Genomic DNA, 15,923 nt, shown 5'->3' with positions numbered 1-15,923 from the left:
GGTCTAAGCCATCTACACGTCCAAGGAAATACAGCCAGCTTGTGTGCAGCGGGTGTTGTAGTGCTGCCCAGTAAAAGGCCCAGCTAAAAGACTGTCATTTATTATGACAGTAGTCCAGCGCGCCAGATTTTACCATGATCCCCAATCCCCCATCAAAGGTGGCAGTGGGTGTTGTGATAGATGCTGCTCAGTAAAAACTGGAATCGGAGAGAAGCTGTCCTCATCTAGAAAAGCTGCGCCTAACTATTACTTCGCGTGAGTCAGAGTTTCTGTGTGAAAATGTCGGATGATCAATGTGCAGTAGTGCCTGAATGGCAAACGAGACGATGGTGAACACCAGGCAGCAATGTGTGTTCTTGCGACGTCTGCATGCTTCTCGGACGGCGACCCTGATTAACAACAGTGCGTGGTGCAAGTGCGCGGTGCAAGGGCAGCTACTGCGCCATCAAACCGGAGCACGTTGGTAGATCCAGCGACCGCCGCCATTGTCGACCTCCATCCCGGAACTCCGCCGCGCCATTTGGACCCAACAGCTCTGCTGCCGGGCCAAGCCCGGTTGCCGAACCGCACGGCTCCATCAAGGGCGAGGTTAAAGCAATCGGGTTGTGGCCGGAACTCAAACACCACGCGCCACATTCTTCGACGCTGAGCACTCCAAGTAGGCTGGCCATTATCTGATAGACATGCTGGGAGACTTTTTCCGGATGCCTCCCATTCCTACTGTACAGCTGAACTGGAGACGTGCATATCGTGCAAGGCTAGCTCTAGACTGTCTATCTGTGAATGCGCTGCGCATGCATGTTGTCGTCTGGTTTATATCCTGTGTATTTGCAACGATTGCATTTGCGTGTATCTATATATGAAGAAGAAACAAGACGGGAGAAGAGCTATAAAAGCAAAGCGTTGTACGTATTTGGATTTAAAAATAAGAAAAATACAAATTTGGGTCAAATCACTGATATTTGACATCTAAATTTTCATGAGGATACTATGAGAAAGAGATGCGTGGGTTTTGCAATTTGAGTTAGCATATTAAAACATGTTCACTAGCAAAAATAGTTCTCATCCCTAGCATATAAAAACAGAAAGGAAAATGAGTTAGACGCAAATGTATGTTCTGATCCCTCAGTTTCAGCGATGTAAATGTGGTCAAATAGGTGTAGCTATGACGAATTCGGTGATGGTTCAATGGAAAAAGTGTGTCTATGGATTCACAAGAGATGGAGTAATATGATGAAAAATAAATAAATTTTAAGAGGGAACCTAGAAATTGAGTGAATTTGCGAGGGAGTCAGAAGACGATTTTGATGAAGAACCAGCCAAGAGTCCTATAAGACAAGCTCGACTGTGCCTTTGCGTCAAATTTCACAATCATGACATCGGATGGGAAGCTAAAATGAGAAGCGAAGGAGATGCTGACTGCTTCAAAACAAGGGGTTCATCAATAATCTAGCGTTCGCGTTGTTGGGTCTTAGATGTAGTAAGCATGGTGCACATGGATGGGCATGAGGCTTTGGCGGGAGCAATACAATTAATTAAAGCTATTAGATGGTGATAGAGAGGAGAGCAACTACGATGGCAGACGATGGCAAAAATCCATGGGCATAAGTAATCATCGTTGGGTTTTCAGGCACACGCTAATCAACGCCAAAGGTGCCAAAGGCTATAGTTTAATTGGAGTAGTGATACGAGCCAGCTCATCAAGTAGCACACATCTTGGAGAGGGCCGTTCAATTGTAGAGTGTCTATAGTAGGCCATAATCTGAATCGATGATTCGGTTTTCTCATAAATTTTGATTATAGGAACTTTCAGATGAAAAACTCCAAAAATTTGAAAATAAATAGATACAGGCCTAGAAAGTGCAGGAGAAAAAGATAAAACTAATTGATACAAGCAATCAAGTAAATGCAACAAATACTTTTTCAAAAAAAGTCGTCAGAAAAACTTGATGTTACAAGAGGAGTGGCCGACTGGGTGAATGGTAAAGTAAAAGACCAAAGGAAGGATTTTTTACACCAGAAAAAGTGAAGATATATGACATATTATGCATAATACTTTAATTGAATGCTCCAAAATAATCATATAAAAGACTAAAAAATAACGCAAATGATAAATACAGAAAGATCAGGTGCACATTGTCTAAAGGCTAGAGCGCATCTCATAGGATCAATGGCCTGCAGTGAGGGAGAGGCGGCAAGGACATCCACAATCCCAGCGGCAGACTGAACAAAGATTAGTAGTGCATATGCAAGAAATATTAAGTAATGCATATGCAAGAAACAAGAATAAGCGGTTGAATCACCTAGTGTAAGGTAGAGGCTTCATCGCTGCATGGAGACACATGATGTAGTAGGCAACAGTGTATGCCACTTAGTAGGCTAGAGGAGGGAGAGAGCGGGGAGGCGGAGGAAAAAAAATAATTTTCCCATAGCAAAGGAGGTGACCGATAATAGATTGAACGTGTCGTCTCGAGAACATATTTCCTATGTATTTTTTTTCAATAATTTTAAAACTAAAATATAAATTAAGTAAAATTAAATATTCACATCGAGTCCTAGCAAATAATAAATTAGGTATATTAGCCATTAGTTTTTACATGGCTTCGGAAATGAAATAATCAACTAAGACTCTATTTCAAATAGATGTTTGAAATAAAAATAGAAGCGATCATGATTTGTATGTAAACAAAAGGAAAAGAATCAAGAGGCACAATTAAATACCATCAATTTATTAGAAAAAATCACTTGGTTAGCATGAGGAGGAGGTCGTATGGATGAAAACTTCAAATTTTGTAATGAAAAAATACAGCTAAATGAAAAATAGTTATAATGCTTTCAATAAATACATAAAATTGTATTTCTCCACAACTAACCTCCCTTTTATCATAAAAATGAATTCATGTTCCACGCAACAGAGTATGATGATAAAAAAAGGAACAATCTTGGTCTGGACAACTTAATAAAATAATGATAATGAAAAATAATATCATTTAAATAAATTTATTTCCAAGTAAAAAATACAAATATTAGTATGAAAAACATTCAAAGCTATCCGCGCTATTTGCGCGGGCAACCTTGCTAGATTTCTCTTGTTCAATGGACTTTGGGCATGTTGCCCTAAAGCTATAGAAGCCCAATGACTAGCAGACCGCCACTCAACTGGATCTTGAGTTGGGTCCATCCCTAACATTACATATGTTCTTCCCCATGCTTCCTATTCCCATAATGCATCAAGAAAATTAAATGGATGCATGCAGATGAAAACGACATGAAACACCATTGCTTAGCCTCTTCGTACTGCTGCCATTCCGAGAAACACAAGGTGAACTTTCTGTGCCTCGAGTTTTGACGATTTGGAAGCTTAAATATGGGAGATGGCATCAAAGGTAAGAGAAGGAAAGAGAGGTAGTACGCACATGCATTGAATGTGATGGTAGCACAGCTTGTAATAATGTGCGTTGATGAGAAGACTTGCTGAAAATTGTTAGTGAAGGAGGAAAACTAATTTCACAAGAAACAACAGGTTACTTGAAGGTATAGTAAGAGTTCACTGGGTAATAGCATATTTCATATAATCCGTTCTAGGGTTCTTCCTCCAGGACACTTATTAGCAATAGTCAGCACAAAGCAAAATATGAGTTTTTTTTCAGATGAAAGGAAAAAGGTGGTTTCACTAGGTAGTGACGTTCATCCTTTCCCGCCTGATTGAGAGGGAAACTAAAACTTGCATCCTTGGTGGTGGCAGACCCGAAACGCGTGAACTGAAGCAGAAGCAGACCTCTCTCTCCATCGCATCCGCCTCTCATCAGCAGGGACGATACGCCATCTTAATTTCCGATCACATTCTGATTCTTCTCTTTTTCTTCCGTTCGTTTGTTTTTTAAAAAAAAAGAACAATTAAAGTGAGCGCCGAGGTCCTATAGCTTTCGTCCTGTTGCAATGAGTTTTCAGCTTTCACTTTCATCAGCTGGAAACGTTATTAGGGTCCGTTTGGATTCAGAGGACTAAACTTTTGTTAGCTTAATCTTGTTGAGCTTTTGCATTAGCAGCATGTTTTGTTTTGTGCATGTGTCAGGTCAGTATGTAATAGGCTAGTCCATGTGAAGAGTGCGTGCTGCATGGTACTGTGGGCAAATCAGAAGTGAGCAGTGAGCTGATTGCCTGGCCAGGAGGCGAGTGCATGCAGGAGTTCATGGGTCAGCCATGCATGGAATTGCGGCCAGGATGTTGGCCAAGTCGTGAAGCATATCCAGGAGGAGGAAGAGGTCCAGCCATGCAAAGATGTGTGGCCTGCACTCCTGGAAAGATGGGCGAGTCAAGTGGTGGCCGTTGTGGCTTGCATTCAGATGCATTAGTTTAGGCATTATCTGGTCATGCGTCCGGCTCCTGCAGCAAGTAGTGCACGTCGCAAGGAACGACCAGGCAAGTGATTAGCTAGTGTGCGTCTTTAAATACGTGTATGTGTAATCAGTTTCAGTTAAGTTGAACAAGAGAAAAAGGCATAGTTGTGTGCTGCCGTGTAGCTCTGTGCGTTCCTCTTCCAGTGTGAGTTGATCTTCAGATCGTGTGAGTTCTAACAACTTTAGCCCCGGCACATGAAAGAGAATTTTATAATTTAAAAGTATTAAATAAAATCTGTTTGTAAAACTTTTTGCACGTATGGATACTAATTCGTGTGACGAATTTAATGAGCCTAATTAATCCATAACAACAGTGATGCTATATTACCATCCGCTAATTATAGATTAACATAACCTATTAGATTTATCTCGCGAATTAGTCTAAAGATTTTGCAAGTGGTTTTATAGTTAGATTTTATATAATACTCCTAAATAATAAGATTTTTTCCGTGAAAGTGACGTCGCTAGAGTTTAGCCCGCCAAAACCAAACATCCCCTGGATAGTGCGAAACAGTGATGTGATGGTGACAACGGTAGTACCGACCCTGTGAGACACTGTCACACCAATGCAAAGAGCCAAAGAGACGCTACTGTTGCTGCAGATAGGTTTTGCCGGACGGAGATATAGCTAGCCAGACAGGCATCTGTTCTTCGTCCGTGAAAGCGAAACGCATGGGCTTCCGATCCTCACCCATGCATGTTCTGCAGATTCGACGCGTGCTTGTCTCCTGTTGACGTGAGTGCTACGGTGCCCACGCAGTTGTGCTCCTGCGTACACGTACAATGATCTGATCCGACAGGACACACCATCACAAAGTAAGGCAGTTTCAGGTGGGTGGTCTGCTGGCCATTCATCTTGGGAGCTCTGAACTTCAGAGGTCGATCTCTTAGGGCGTGTTCGTTTCCTCCTATCTAAATTTTAGACCCATCACATCAAAGAGAATCTTGCTATTTAAAAGTACTAAATAAAATCTGTTTATAAAACTTTTTGCACAGCTAGATGCTAATTCGCGAGACAAATTTAATGAGCCTAATTAATCCATAATTTACCACAGTGATGCTACAGTAATTGTTCGCTAATCATGGACTAATATACCTCATTAGATTCGTCTCGCGAATTAGCACTAGGGTTCTGCAATTAGTTTTGTAATTAGACTTTATTTAATACTTCTAAATGATAAGATTCTCTTTGATGTGACCCCTCTAAAATTTAGATACCCGGAAACGAACGCCCCCTTAATCTATAAAACTCAGGAACTCACAAGTCTCGGTACATTGGGCCTGTTTAGATCAGGCCGCAAAAAGGCAAAAAAGTTTTTTGCAAAAAAATCTTGTTAATTTGAAGTACTAAATAAAGTCTATTTACAAAACTTTTTGCACAGATGGGTTGTAAATCGCGAGACGAATCTAATGATGCTAATTAATCCATGATTAAGCAATAATTAGCGGATGGTTACTGTAGCATCACTGTTGCAAACCATAGATTAAGTAGGCTCATTAGATTCGTCTCGCGATTTACAGCCCATCCATGCAAAAAGTTTTGTAAATAGACTTCATTTAGTACTTCAAATTAGTAAGATTCCTTTGGCATCTTTGCGTACGCCGGGAACTAAACAGGCCCATTGTTGTACCGTTCCACGAAAACATGATCAGCACAGTAGTAAACCCAAAGCAAAAGATGAGATTTTTTTTTCAGATGAATGAAAATTAAAGGGGTGGTTCTTTAAGTAGTGACGAAGGGACGAAGAAGAGGAGGAGGAGATTTCAGTTAAATTGTTCACTTGATTAACTCGTTGGGCAAATCAGGGAAAGGGTAGCTAGAACTTCATTGCAGCCCGTTACTACTTTCTGCATTTCTGCAAGGTGGATTTGCAGACATCTAAATTCCCTTTTTTTTTCCCCAAACGAGGCCAACACTTTTCTTCTAATCAACCGTGCACTTTTGATCGATACCCTTTTGTTTTTTGCGAGAACACTTTTGATCGTTACCTGAAGTATCTCCATATGGCACTTTTATAGCTTTGTACTGATTGCCATCACTTGATCAAATGGGATTGGGTTCCCTGCACTTTTTCATGCCGGCGTCTCAACAACCTCCCAAAATCCCATCTCCTTTTCTCTAAGCTGAAGGCTGAAGCATCCATCAGCAATCGCCTAGGTGAGCTTGGTCCAGCTTTTGCAGCTACGCGTCCAAGGACAATTTTTAATTTTTAAATCATCATCTGTACTGAACCTCCATCCAATGGAATATGCCGCCTACAATTCAGTTAACAAATGTGGGCAAGCTGCGAGCACATGATGCTCGCTGTGGAGCAGTCGCTGCCTCTCAGGTCTCTGCTGCACCGCAGCCGTCCATAAGAAATTCCATGGGTGGGGTCAACAGAGGCGGTGTGGATACGTGATAGGAGGGACCTATAGAGCTTTATCTTGCAAACAGTGGTTTCCATGGCCAGGAAGCCTTTTTAGTCATGAACAGTGGAATTTGGTGGGTAGCTCTATCTGCCTTCAATTTATTAGCTGGTAACTGAGAGCAACTGAGCACGGTGACTGATGCCTAAGCAGGGTTGTACGAGTCATATGTCTAGGGTGTTTGCATCCGTGACTAATTTTTAGTATGGATTACATCAAATATTTGGATGCCTAATAGAGAAATTAAATATAATCTAGCTATAAAACTAATTGCATGAGCCGGTGCTAATTCACGAGATGAATCTATTAAATCTAATTAAAACATCATCAGCATATATTTACTGTAGCACGATATGGTCAGATCATGAACTAATTAATAGATTCGTCTCGCGAATTAGCTTCCATTTATGCAATTAGTTTTATAATTAATCTATATTTAGTATTTCTAATTGGTGTCCAAAGATCCGATGTGATGGGACCAGTATTAAGAACCCAAACGGCCCTAGTACTGCTTATGTGAAAAATAATGCTAAATACTTGGTATATATAATTAGTTTTAGGCCTTTCGTTTTTTTTCTCAAAAGCGATGGCTAACAATCCATCAACATTAGAAAAATGTCATTTAGTACTTCTCCAGAAAGCTGCAAGATATCGATGATTTTTTTTTCACTCTGTCTGAAAACTGCTACATCATTTTTCTAGTTGCATGAATGATTGTGATGTGGCGGCCTACTCAGTTAAATGATCGAGTTTACCTCCCAACACGCACAATTTGACATTTGCAGCCATTGTTACAATCTTAAACTACTTCTTCTTTTCACTTTCAATCTAGAAAAACCCTTTTTCCTTCCTCACACGCAAGCAGCAGCCGGGTGTAAATCGGACTATAAAAAAACAAAGCACAACTCTACTATGAAACGTACACACATTTATTTGTATATATATAAATAGCCATAGCAAAGTCGATGCAAAAGTATATAAGGGTAAGTCCCCAAAAGAGACAAGGGTATCAGTTGGCGAGCAACATATAGAGAGCATCCTGGAAGCGAGGTGGGCACGTGCCAACCACGTGCCTTACCCGCCGCTTCCGCGTCCGCGTCCGCGAACTCGCAACGCATCTCGATGGCCGCCGCCCCCGCCGGAGCCGGGGACGGCGCCACCACCGCCGCGGCCAGGGACGTCGAGGAGGAGGCGCGCGCGCTCCTCCCCTCCCCCGCGCCGGGCGGCGGCTACGACGACGGCGACGAGGAGGACCTCGAGGAGCGCGCGTACGAGGCGGCGGAGAAGGTCATCGTGTGCATCTCGGGCGGGCCCGACCCGGAGAGCGGCGGCGACGACGACGCGGCGCTCTGCTCCTCATCCGGGGCGGCGCCGCCCTTCTCGTGGCGGAAGCTCTGGCTCTTCACGGGGCCCGGGTTCCTGATGAGCATCGCGTTCCTGGACCCGGGCAACCTCGAGGGGGACCTCCAGGCGGGCGCCGTCGCCGGGGACACGCTGCTGTGGCTGCTCATGTGGGCCACCGCCATGGGCCTCCTCGTGCAGCTCCTCGCCGCGCGCCTCGGGGTCGCCACGGGCCGGCACCTCGCCGAGCTCTGCCGGGACGAGTACCCCGACTGGGCGCGCCGCGCGCTCTGGCTCATGGCCGAGGTCGCCATGGTCGGGGCGGACATCCAGGAGGTCATCGGCAGCGCCATCGCCATCAAGATCCTCAGCAGGGGGTACCTGCCGCTCTGGGCCGGCGTCGTCATCACCGCCTTGGATTGGTGAGTTCCGAATTGTCGTCTCTCTGTTCTGCCTGGTTCCAGTTCTTGATGGCAATTGGTACTGAATCAAAGTATACTTCCGAAAGATTAGAGATTTTTTCTTTGGAAAAAATATTATTTTGACCGCATTGGAGAATTCGTCGCCAACGAAGATTTTCCCAAAGCAAAATAGAAAAAAAAATTGAAGCTTTTAGACTTGGTCATTGCTACTGCAGTCTGAAGTTGGAAATTGGATCATTAAGAGGGAGGATTTGGTCGAGATCTTGGTTCGAGCAGAAGTGTTAGATCTTAGGTAGCTAGAACTTTCAGAGATAATTGTTTTCCGTACTTCTCAATTTCGAGAAATGTTTCAAATTTTAAGTTTCAACTTTTTTTTTCTGACTTCCTACCTAAGAGAACTTTTTGGACCGTAAAGAAAGTATAAGAGGAATTTGTTATAGTGTTGCCTAATTGTTGGTGGTCAAGTTGTCCTTTTTATATGAAGATATGCATCACTCCACCAAGTTTGTTCTATAAGAACTGTAAACCACTAATTGGTTTTGGAATCAAGTCCAGTGTCAAACAAAAGAATATAATTTTGCAGTTTCCAGGTACTGATTCTCAATTATGTGGATGTTTTATGTTAACTCACTTTGGCTTCCCATGCTAGATCTCCTCCAAATAACTGGTGTTCTTTTCTCTTAAAAAATTGGTGTTATAGTAAGCTTGTCTCTCTTGTTTTGTTGGTTGTCTTGGAGGTGTGTACAATATTAACTTGAGAAGTTTTGTGCTGACTCTTTCACAATGAATTGATGCTGTGATGACAACTAGATATCATATCCTATTTCACAACAGCTGGAAGATTGCTACATGAATGTGACATCTGAATACCTGCTACTTTGTTAGTGCTTGATGCTCATGTAACACTTTGATTGGATCTTGGGCCTTTGCTGCTTCTGAAAAAAGTTGTAGGTGCTTTGGTGTGACTCTTTTTAATCTTGTTCCAGTGTTTTGTGGATAGTTATGCTATTGAACAGACCAAAAATTGACAGTCATTGCTTTGCTTATAAAGTGGCATGCACATCTATCCAAATGGTCACAAGTTCACTATTAATTAATGTTGTATGTGAATTTCAGCCTTGCGCTCTTCACTGGAGGGTGATAACATCAAATATACTTAAACACATGTTCAATTAAGTGCTGACAGAAGTAAATGTTATTATTTGGATCATCACTTACCTTTTTGTTACCTTTTGTCAGCTTTATTTTTCTTTCGCTGGAAAACTATGGGGTGAGGAAACTAGAAGCTGTATTTGCATTTTTAATTGCAACTATGGCCATCTCCTTTGCATGGATGTTCACAGACACTAAGCCCAACGGGAAAGACTTGTTAATTGGTAAGGAATAAGGATCTCACTTACCCTGCCTTTGGTGCTACAAATTATCTCATGTATTTTTGTCCATTGATCACGCATAATTTTTAACGTCAGGTATTTTGGTTCCAAAATTGAGCTCAAGGACAATAAGACAAGCGGTTGGGGTTGTTGGCTGTGTTATCATGCCCCACAATGTGTTTCTTCATTCAGCACTAGTGCAATCAAGGAAAATAGATCAAAATAAGGAATATCAAGTCCGTGAAGCATTGAGATACTATTCAATAGAGTCAACTATAGCATTAGCTGTCTCCTTCATGATAAATCTCTTTGTTACAACGATTTTTGCGAAAGGATTCTATGGCAGTAAGGAAGCTGGCAATATTGGCCTCGAAAATGCTGGACAGTATCTACAAGAGAAGTTTGGTGGAGGATTTTTTCCTATCCTTTACATTTGGGGGATTGGGTTATTAGCGGCTGGGCAGAGTAGTACAATAACAGGAACATATGCTGGGCAGTTTATAATGGGTGGATTTCTGAATTTAAGGTTAAAAAAATGGGTCAGAGCATTGATCACCAGAAGCTTTGCAATTGTACCCACTATAGTTGTTGCTTTGTTCTTCGACACATCTGATTCTGCACTGGATGTTTTAAATGAGTGGCTCAATGTGCTCCAATCAATTCAGATTCCTTTTGCGCTCATTCCACTCATAACCTTGGTTTCAAAGGAGCAAGTTATGGGAGTCTTCAAAATAGGCCCTAATACCCAAGTAAGTGATCATGAATTTGGTGCCTATTACTTGTCCCCCCCCCCCCCCCCCCCCTTTTAGAAAAAACTTTTAAAACTGTATCATGCATTTTCTGTCCTATGTTATTGTACTTGATGACATGGTTCATGCATGCTGAACATAGAATAGATGGCATATAGGGATTTGATTGGGCGTTAGATTGTGATCAATCAAACTAGTCATAATAATTGATATTCGCATTACAGAAACTGTTCTTGGTAGTGCTTGATTGCTGACTTCGCTGCAGAAATCTCACTGTTTCATGCTTGAACAAAATATGAAAATACCCATCCACGCAAAACTCCACGAATAGATGGCTAATAGAGTTATATTAAACATTTTGGTTAAGAAAATAAAATCTGTGCTTAATCACATCTCCACCAGCTTACTGAGTTTTTAAGTCCACATGTTAAATTTCAAACTGATATTATCCTGACTCTTATGCAGGCTGTAACCTGGACAGTGGCCACGCTGCTGATCACTATCAACGGGTACCTCTTGATGGATTTCTTCTCTTCTGAAATCCGAGGCCCGTTATCCGGCTCACTCCTCTGCGTGGCGGTCCTCGTTTACGCTTCATTTGTACTGTACCTCATCCTGCGGGGCACCGAGTTCTTCGAGAAGATTGTCAAAGCAATCCACAACACTTTTTCATGACAAAGGCCACGAGTTTTGTTCCGTTACACCTTGACACAACAAGCGTGTCCCAGGCAAAAGACTGACGTATAGAGGGATACTACCAGACCGACGGGTCTGGTGACTGCGGGCTGGATACTGCAACACACCAGTGTACAGTGACTATATGAAAGGGCCATCAGTTGCTGCGAGGAACCGCAACCCTGCAGCAGGTGCCCGTTACACCTGTTGATCAACATGCTGACTGCATCAGGCCGGAAGTAGCACATAGAGAGAAGTGAATTGCTGATGTTGAGCTTGAACAATCAGAGACGAACGGTTTTTCTTTACAAACAGTTCCCTTTTAGTGAAGTAATCATACAGAAAAGAGGACAATGGGAGTGGAAGATCTGGATGAAAGTAATGTGTTCCATTTGTGCATGAGGGAGATTTCTCCCTCGGGTTTTAGATATATGACGTAAGACAACTTAATTAGTTCTTTTAGTTGTTGATGAACTAAGTTGTGCTAACGTCATGTATTTAAAACTGGATGGAGTACAATTCTTTTTGAATTTTTTTATTGAAACCATTAGGTTACCTTTTTGTAGAGGAGGTGGAATGGTGAGAGGGAGTGAAATGGGCACGACGAGTTTGTGAAAAGGCCAGCCAGCCCATCATCCTTTCGTAACAAGCTCCGCCGTTTAGAAAATCCATGATTAGTCTTGTCTTCGGCCCGTTCACATCGTCGGGCTTAGCGCAACTATTGACGCGGCCCAACGACGCATCATGCTGGCTGATATATATGGGCTTTATCAGAAGCCAGTCGTCGTCTACGCTCAGCAGCCCGAGTCGAAATCCAGCCCAATTGGACTTGGGAGCTAAAGATTTAGAGAGCTTCGATCCGGGCCAACGACGCATCCTGCTTTGCGCATCCGGCCCATGTAGGAAGTTTGACGGGCTGGGCTTATTGTAATCCACGTGGCCACGCGGTGGCCTTGCGACTTTTTTTAAAAAAAGGTTAAAAAAATTAAATTCGAAAAAGGTGTGCCGGTTTGGAACAATTCGGAAAATGGGCACCCGCCCGTCGGGCGGAAGGCGTGGGACCGAGGACCTCCCGCCCAACCAGCGGGCGGGAGGTTCGAAAAATGTTTCGAGACCCCTCCCGAGGGCCTCTTCGTGAATAAGAAAAGTTTCTTATTCGCGAAGAGATCCCTGAGGCAGGCATCCCGCCCGACCAGAGGGCGAGAGGCATTCCGCCCGCCCAGTGGGCGGGAGGTCCCCCTGCTGCTTATTATTTTTGTTATATTTTGTTGGAATTGTTATATTTTGTTGGAATTTATGGTTTACAAACTATTTAAAATTCAGAATTTTTTCAAATACAATATTTATTCGCCATACTCTTTTGTATACATATAAAATTTTAATTCAATTTTACGAAGAAGAGTACTGTATCTAAAACTCGTATGAAGATGGTTAAACGATAACGTTTTGCAACGTATAATCCAAATATTACGATAGTACGATACGTCAACCAATTAAAAAGAAAATAGTATCATACAAAAACAATTTAAATATAAAAAGTCCACCGAATCAGGAGTATCTACCGCGCCTGTCCCGGACCTCGCGCTCTCTTCGTCCTCCCCCCTAGTCCTAGCCCGTCGGCGTATGTGGTCCTCCGAGTACGTAAATGCATCTGGAGCACGGTGAGGACGAGGTGCAGGAGGTGCAGGCGTGAACGGGTCATCCTGGGACTGTGCACCTGGAGCGTCATACGTCTGGGAGGGACCAATGATGTCAGGCCTGGCGCCGCCGCCCACCAACTCCGACCAAGTGGCGGAGCCGCCCTCCCAGTCATCCCAATCCGGCACACGAATGGACCACCGTGTGCAGAAGCTCCCATCGACCATGCATGCTGAGTATAGCCCTGAGAGTACGGAGCAACTGGCGTCGAACCCGACGGGAGAGACGTTCCTGGAGCACATAGGCGCCAAACGTCTGAGGCTCCATTCTTGCAGGAGGAGGTCCCATTGCTGTCGAGTGCATGACTATAAAAATAAACGAAATTAGTCGTGTAAATCAAAGGTGATCGAAATGGCAATTATAAAGGACTTACAGCTTGAATTAGCGGCAGTACCGCTGGACGCTGCGTGCGGTGCTGCAGAGGTCGACGGGCTAGCTGTGTACACGTGGGCGGACGCATGAGATGAACTGGAGGCCCCCATGTCGTCTCTGCTGCAACACGTCAGTGCACGTAACGCTCGCGTCAAGTTATCTTGAATCTTACGCCAGCTGTCTTTGTACTGTGCCTCCGGCACACGTACTCCACGTTCAAGCAACGTGATCTGAGATGAAGCTTCGACCTCCGCGCAGTTGATCAGATCGATCTGCATACGTAATGGGAAGCAGAGTGATCTTGTTATCAATCTTTTATAAAAAAGATTTAAAAATTCAAGTTGCCAAAGACGTACCGCGCCACGCTGCGCCTGATCACGGTATGAGGGATACGTGTCCGAGATGGTCGGCTGGTGCTGATGCTCCGCGTCATCAATACGTGAAAGAGTGACGTACGGACGCGTGCGAGGGAGGTACCAGCGGAGGTATGCGCCGTATGACACCTCCGTATGTGGCTGCGGCTCGTCCCACACATCGTCACGCGCGTCAAGCCACCCTTCTACGTACTCCTGCAGCTTGACGACCCAGTTAACCTCGTTGGCATGATATCCCTTGCGCGAATATCTGTTGCAAATATTTGAAAGACAACATTACTTTATGATAACAATTACATAATTAATACAAAATGAGTTATCACAAACTTACTCGTGTACGTTGCGCAGCACAGCCTGGAACGCTCGAGGTAGGAGAGGGAAGTGCTGTCGTCACCCGAACTGCCTTATCACTCGCTTGACGCAGTACGGCTCGACGATAATATCGAATACTAGGTTCGCCTTTGTGAGCCAGTACGCCTCGTCACGCGTGCAGAGGGAGGACAACCCATGCGGCGCACATGTCTGGATAGCCGCAGCGGTGTACGGGGTCCAGATGACATCCTGTGGCCGCATCCGATCAAATTCGGATACGAACTGCGGGTATACTTTTTGGACCTGCCGATGTGCCCAGCTCATCTGCAAAATTACACAACTGCATCGGTACTTTGCATATACAGAAACGTACAACAGTAAATTATAGAGCTTACCCGTCGATCGGTCCAAAGCGAACCCATCGTGGGGCTATCCTCATGCCACATCCCATACATCTCAGGCGGATAAGGCTCCTCGCTGATTAGGGGGCGTGCTATGGCGAATCGCTCGTACGACCATAGCTGCAGCAGAAGTGGGTAGCCTGTGATGACGGCGGTCCTCTCCGTCTTGAAACACGCCTGGCAAAGGCCTCGGTACGTGGCAGCAAGCACTGCCAATCCCCAGCTCCACGCAGGTACCTGGCCCGGCTCCGCATCCGCAATCGCGCGCGCGTACTGGATGAGAACCTTATCCACATAATTCCCGCTAGAGTTGCAGAAAAGAGTCCAGCCGAACAACCACAACAGATATGCCTCCAGGCAGCGCGACACCTCGTACTGCCCAGCCAGAGGGTGGAGATCCTGAGCCTGAAATATATTTATTCAATGTTTAGAGGTACTCACATATGATTCAATTAAATTAATTAAAAAATATTTGTACTCACCCTAAATTGTACTACTCAACTCTTGGCGGGGCCGGGCACGTCTGGTACGTTCACAAAAAGTGGCGGGTTCACTAGACCAAACCGCTCCTGAAGCTCCGCCCTCCAGAAAGGTGGCACGGCAATCGGGTCAACAGCTTCACCCGCAATGGGAAGCCCGAGCAGGTACGACACGTCCTGCAACGTGGGGGCCATCTCCCCGCATGGCAAGTGGAACGTGTGCGTCTCCGGACGCCACCTATCCGCCAACGCCGCAAGTAGAGAGCGGTCCAGCTGCATCCGCTTCTTGGCGCCACCGTCTTGGCCATCGCCGGCCTGAAGCATACGTGCGAGTGGCAGCAAACCAGCCTCACGTAACCTGTATATTTTGCATTGTTGTTACAATTGTCGTACAAGCTATATATTAGTTCCGTAAAAAAATACAAAGTATCACCAGTCAAGCCAGCGGTCGTCCAGGTGCAACAACTCCTTTGCTACACGAGGGCGCAACTCGTGAAGCTCCTGCCCCTCCACCGCTGCTAGGTACGATCTGTGCCGTTCGTCGGTGTTCGCGTCAAGGAGCTCCGGTGTCTGCGCCATATCTACATGAAAAATATAAGTACCGTAACACATATTCGTACAAACAATTGAAAATACTAAAAACTATTCGAAATATAACTACCCTAACAAATATATCTAAAAACTATTGAATTACTAAAAAACAATTGAATTACTAAAAACTATTCAAAATATAACTACCCTAAGAAATATATCTAAAAACTATTGAATTACTAAAAACTATTCAAAATATAACTACCCTAAGAAATATTTCTAAAAACTATTAAAAATACTAAAAACTATTCAAAACACAACTACCCTAAGAAATGTATATAAAAACTATTAAAATTACTAAAAACTATTCAAAATATAACTACCCTA

General features: G+C 44.0%; 1 protein-coding gene across 1 annotated transcript; it reads left to right on the top strand.

Annotated features, from left to right (window-relative positions):
• The first annotated feature begins 7,823 nt into the window (after window positions 1–7,823).
• LOC112887731 (metal transporter Nramp6-like) lies at window positions 7,824–11,928 on the top strand. Its single transcript, XM_025953993.1, has 4 exons — window positions 7,824–8,572; window positions 9,812–9,948; window positions 10,042–10,694; window positions 11,160–11,928. Exons 1-4 carry the CDS (start codon window positions 7,932–7,934, stop codon window positions 11,367–11,369), a joined length of 1,641 nt encoding a protein of 546 aa, XP_025809778.1. The 5' UTR covers window positions 7,824–7,931; the 3' UTR covers window positions 11,370–11,928.
• Window positions 11,929–15,923: the final 3,995 nt, after the last annotated feature.

The sequence above is a fragment of the Panicum hallii genome, chromosome 3, assembly GCF_002211085.1.
Source record: "Panicum hallii strain FIL2 chromosome 3, PHallii_v3.1, whole genome shotgun sequence".
Lineage (NCBI taxonomy): Eukaryota > Viridiplantae > Streptophyta > Magnoliopsida > Poales > Poaceae > Panicum > Panicum hallii.
Note: the sequence above shows the minus strand (reverse complement) of the source record. Positions and strands in the feature narration are given on the sequence as shown.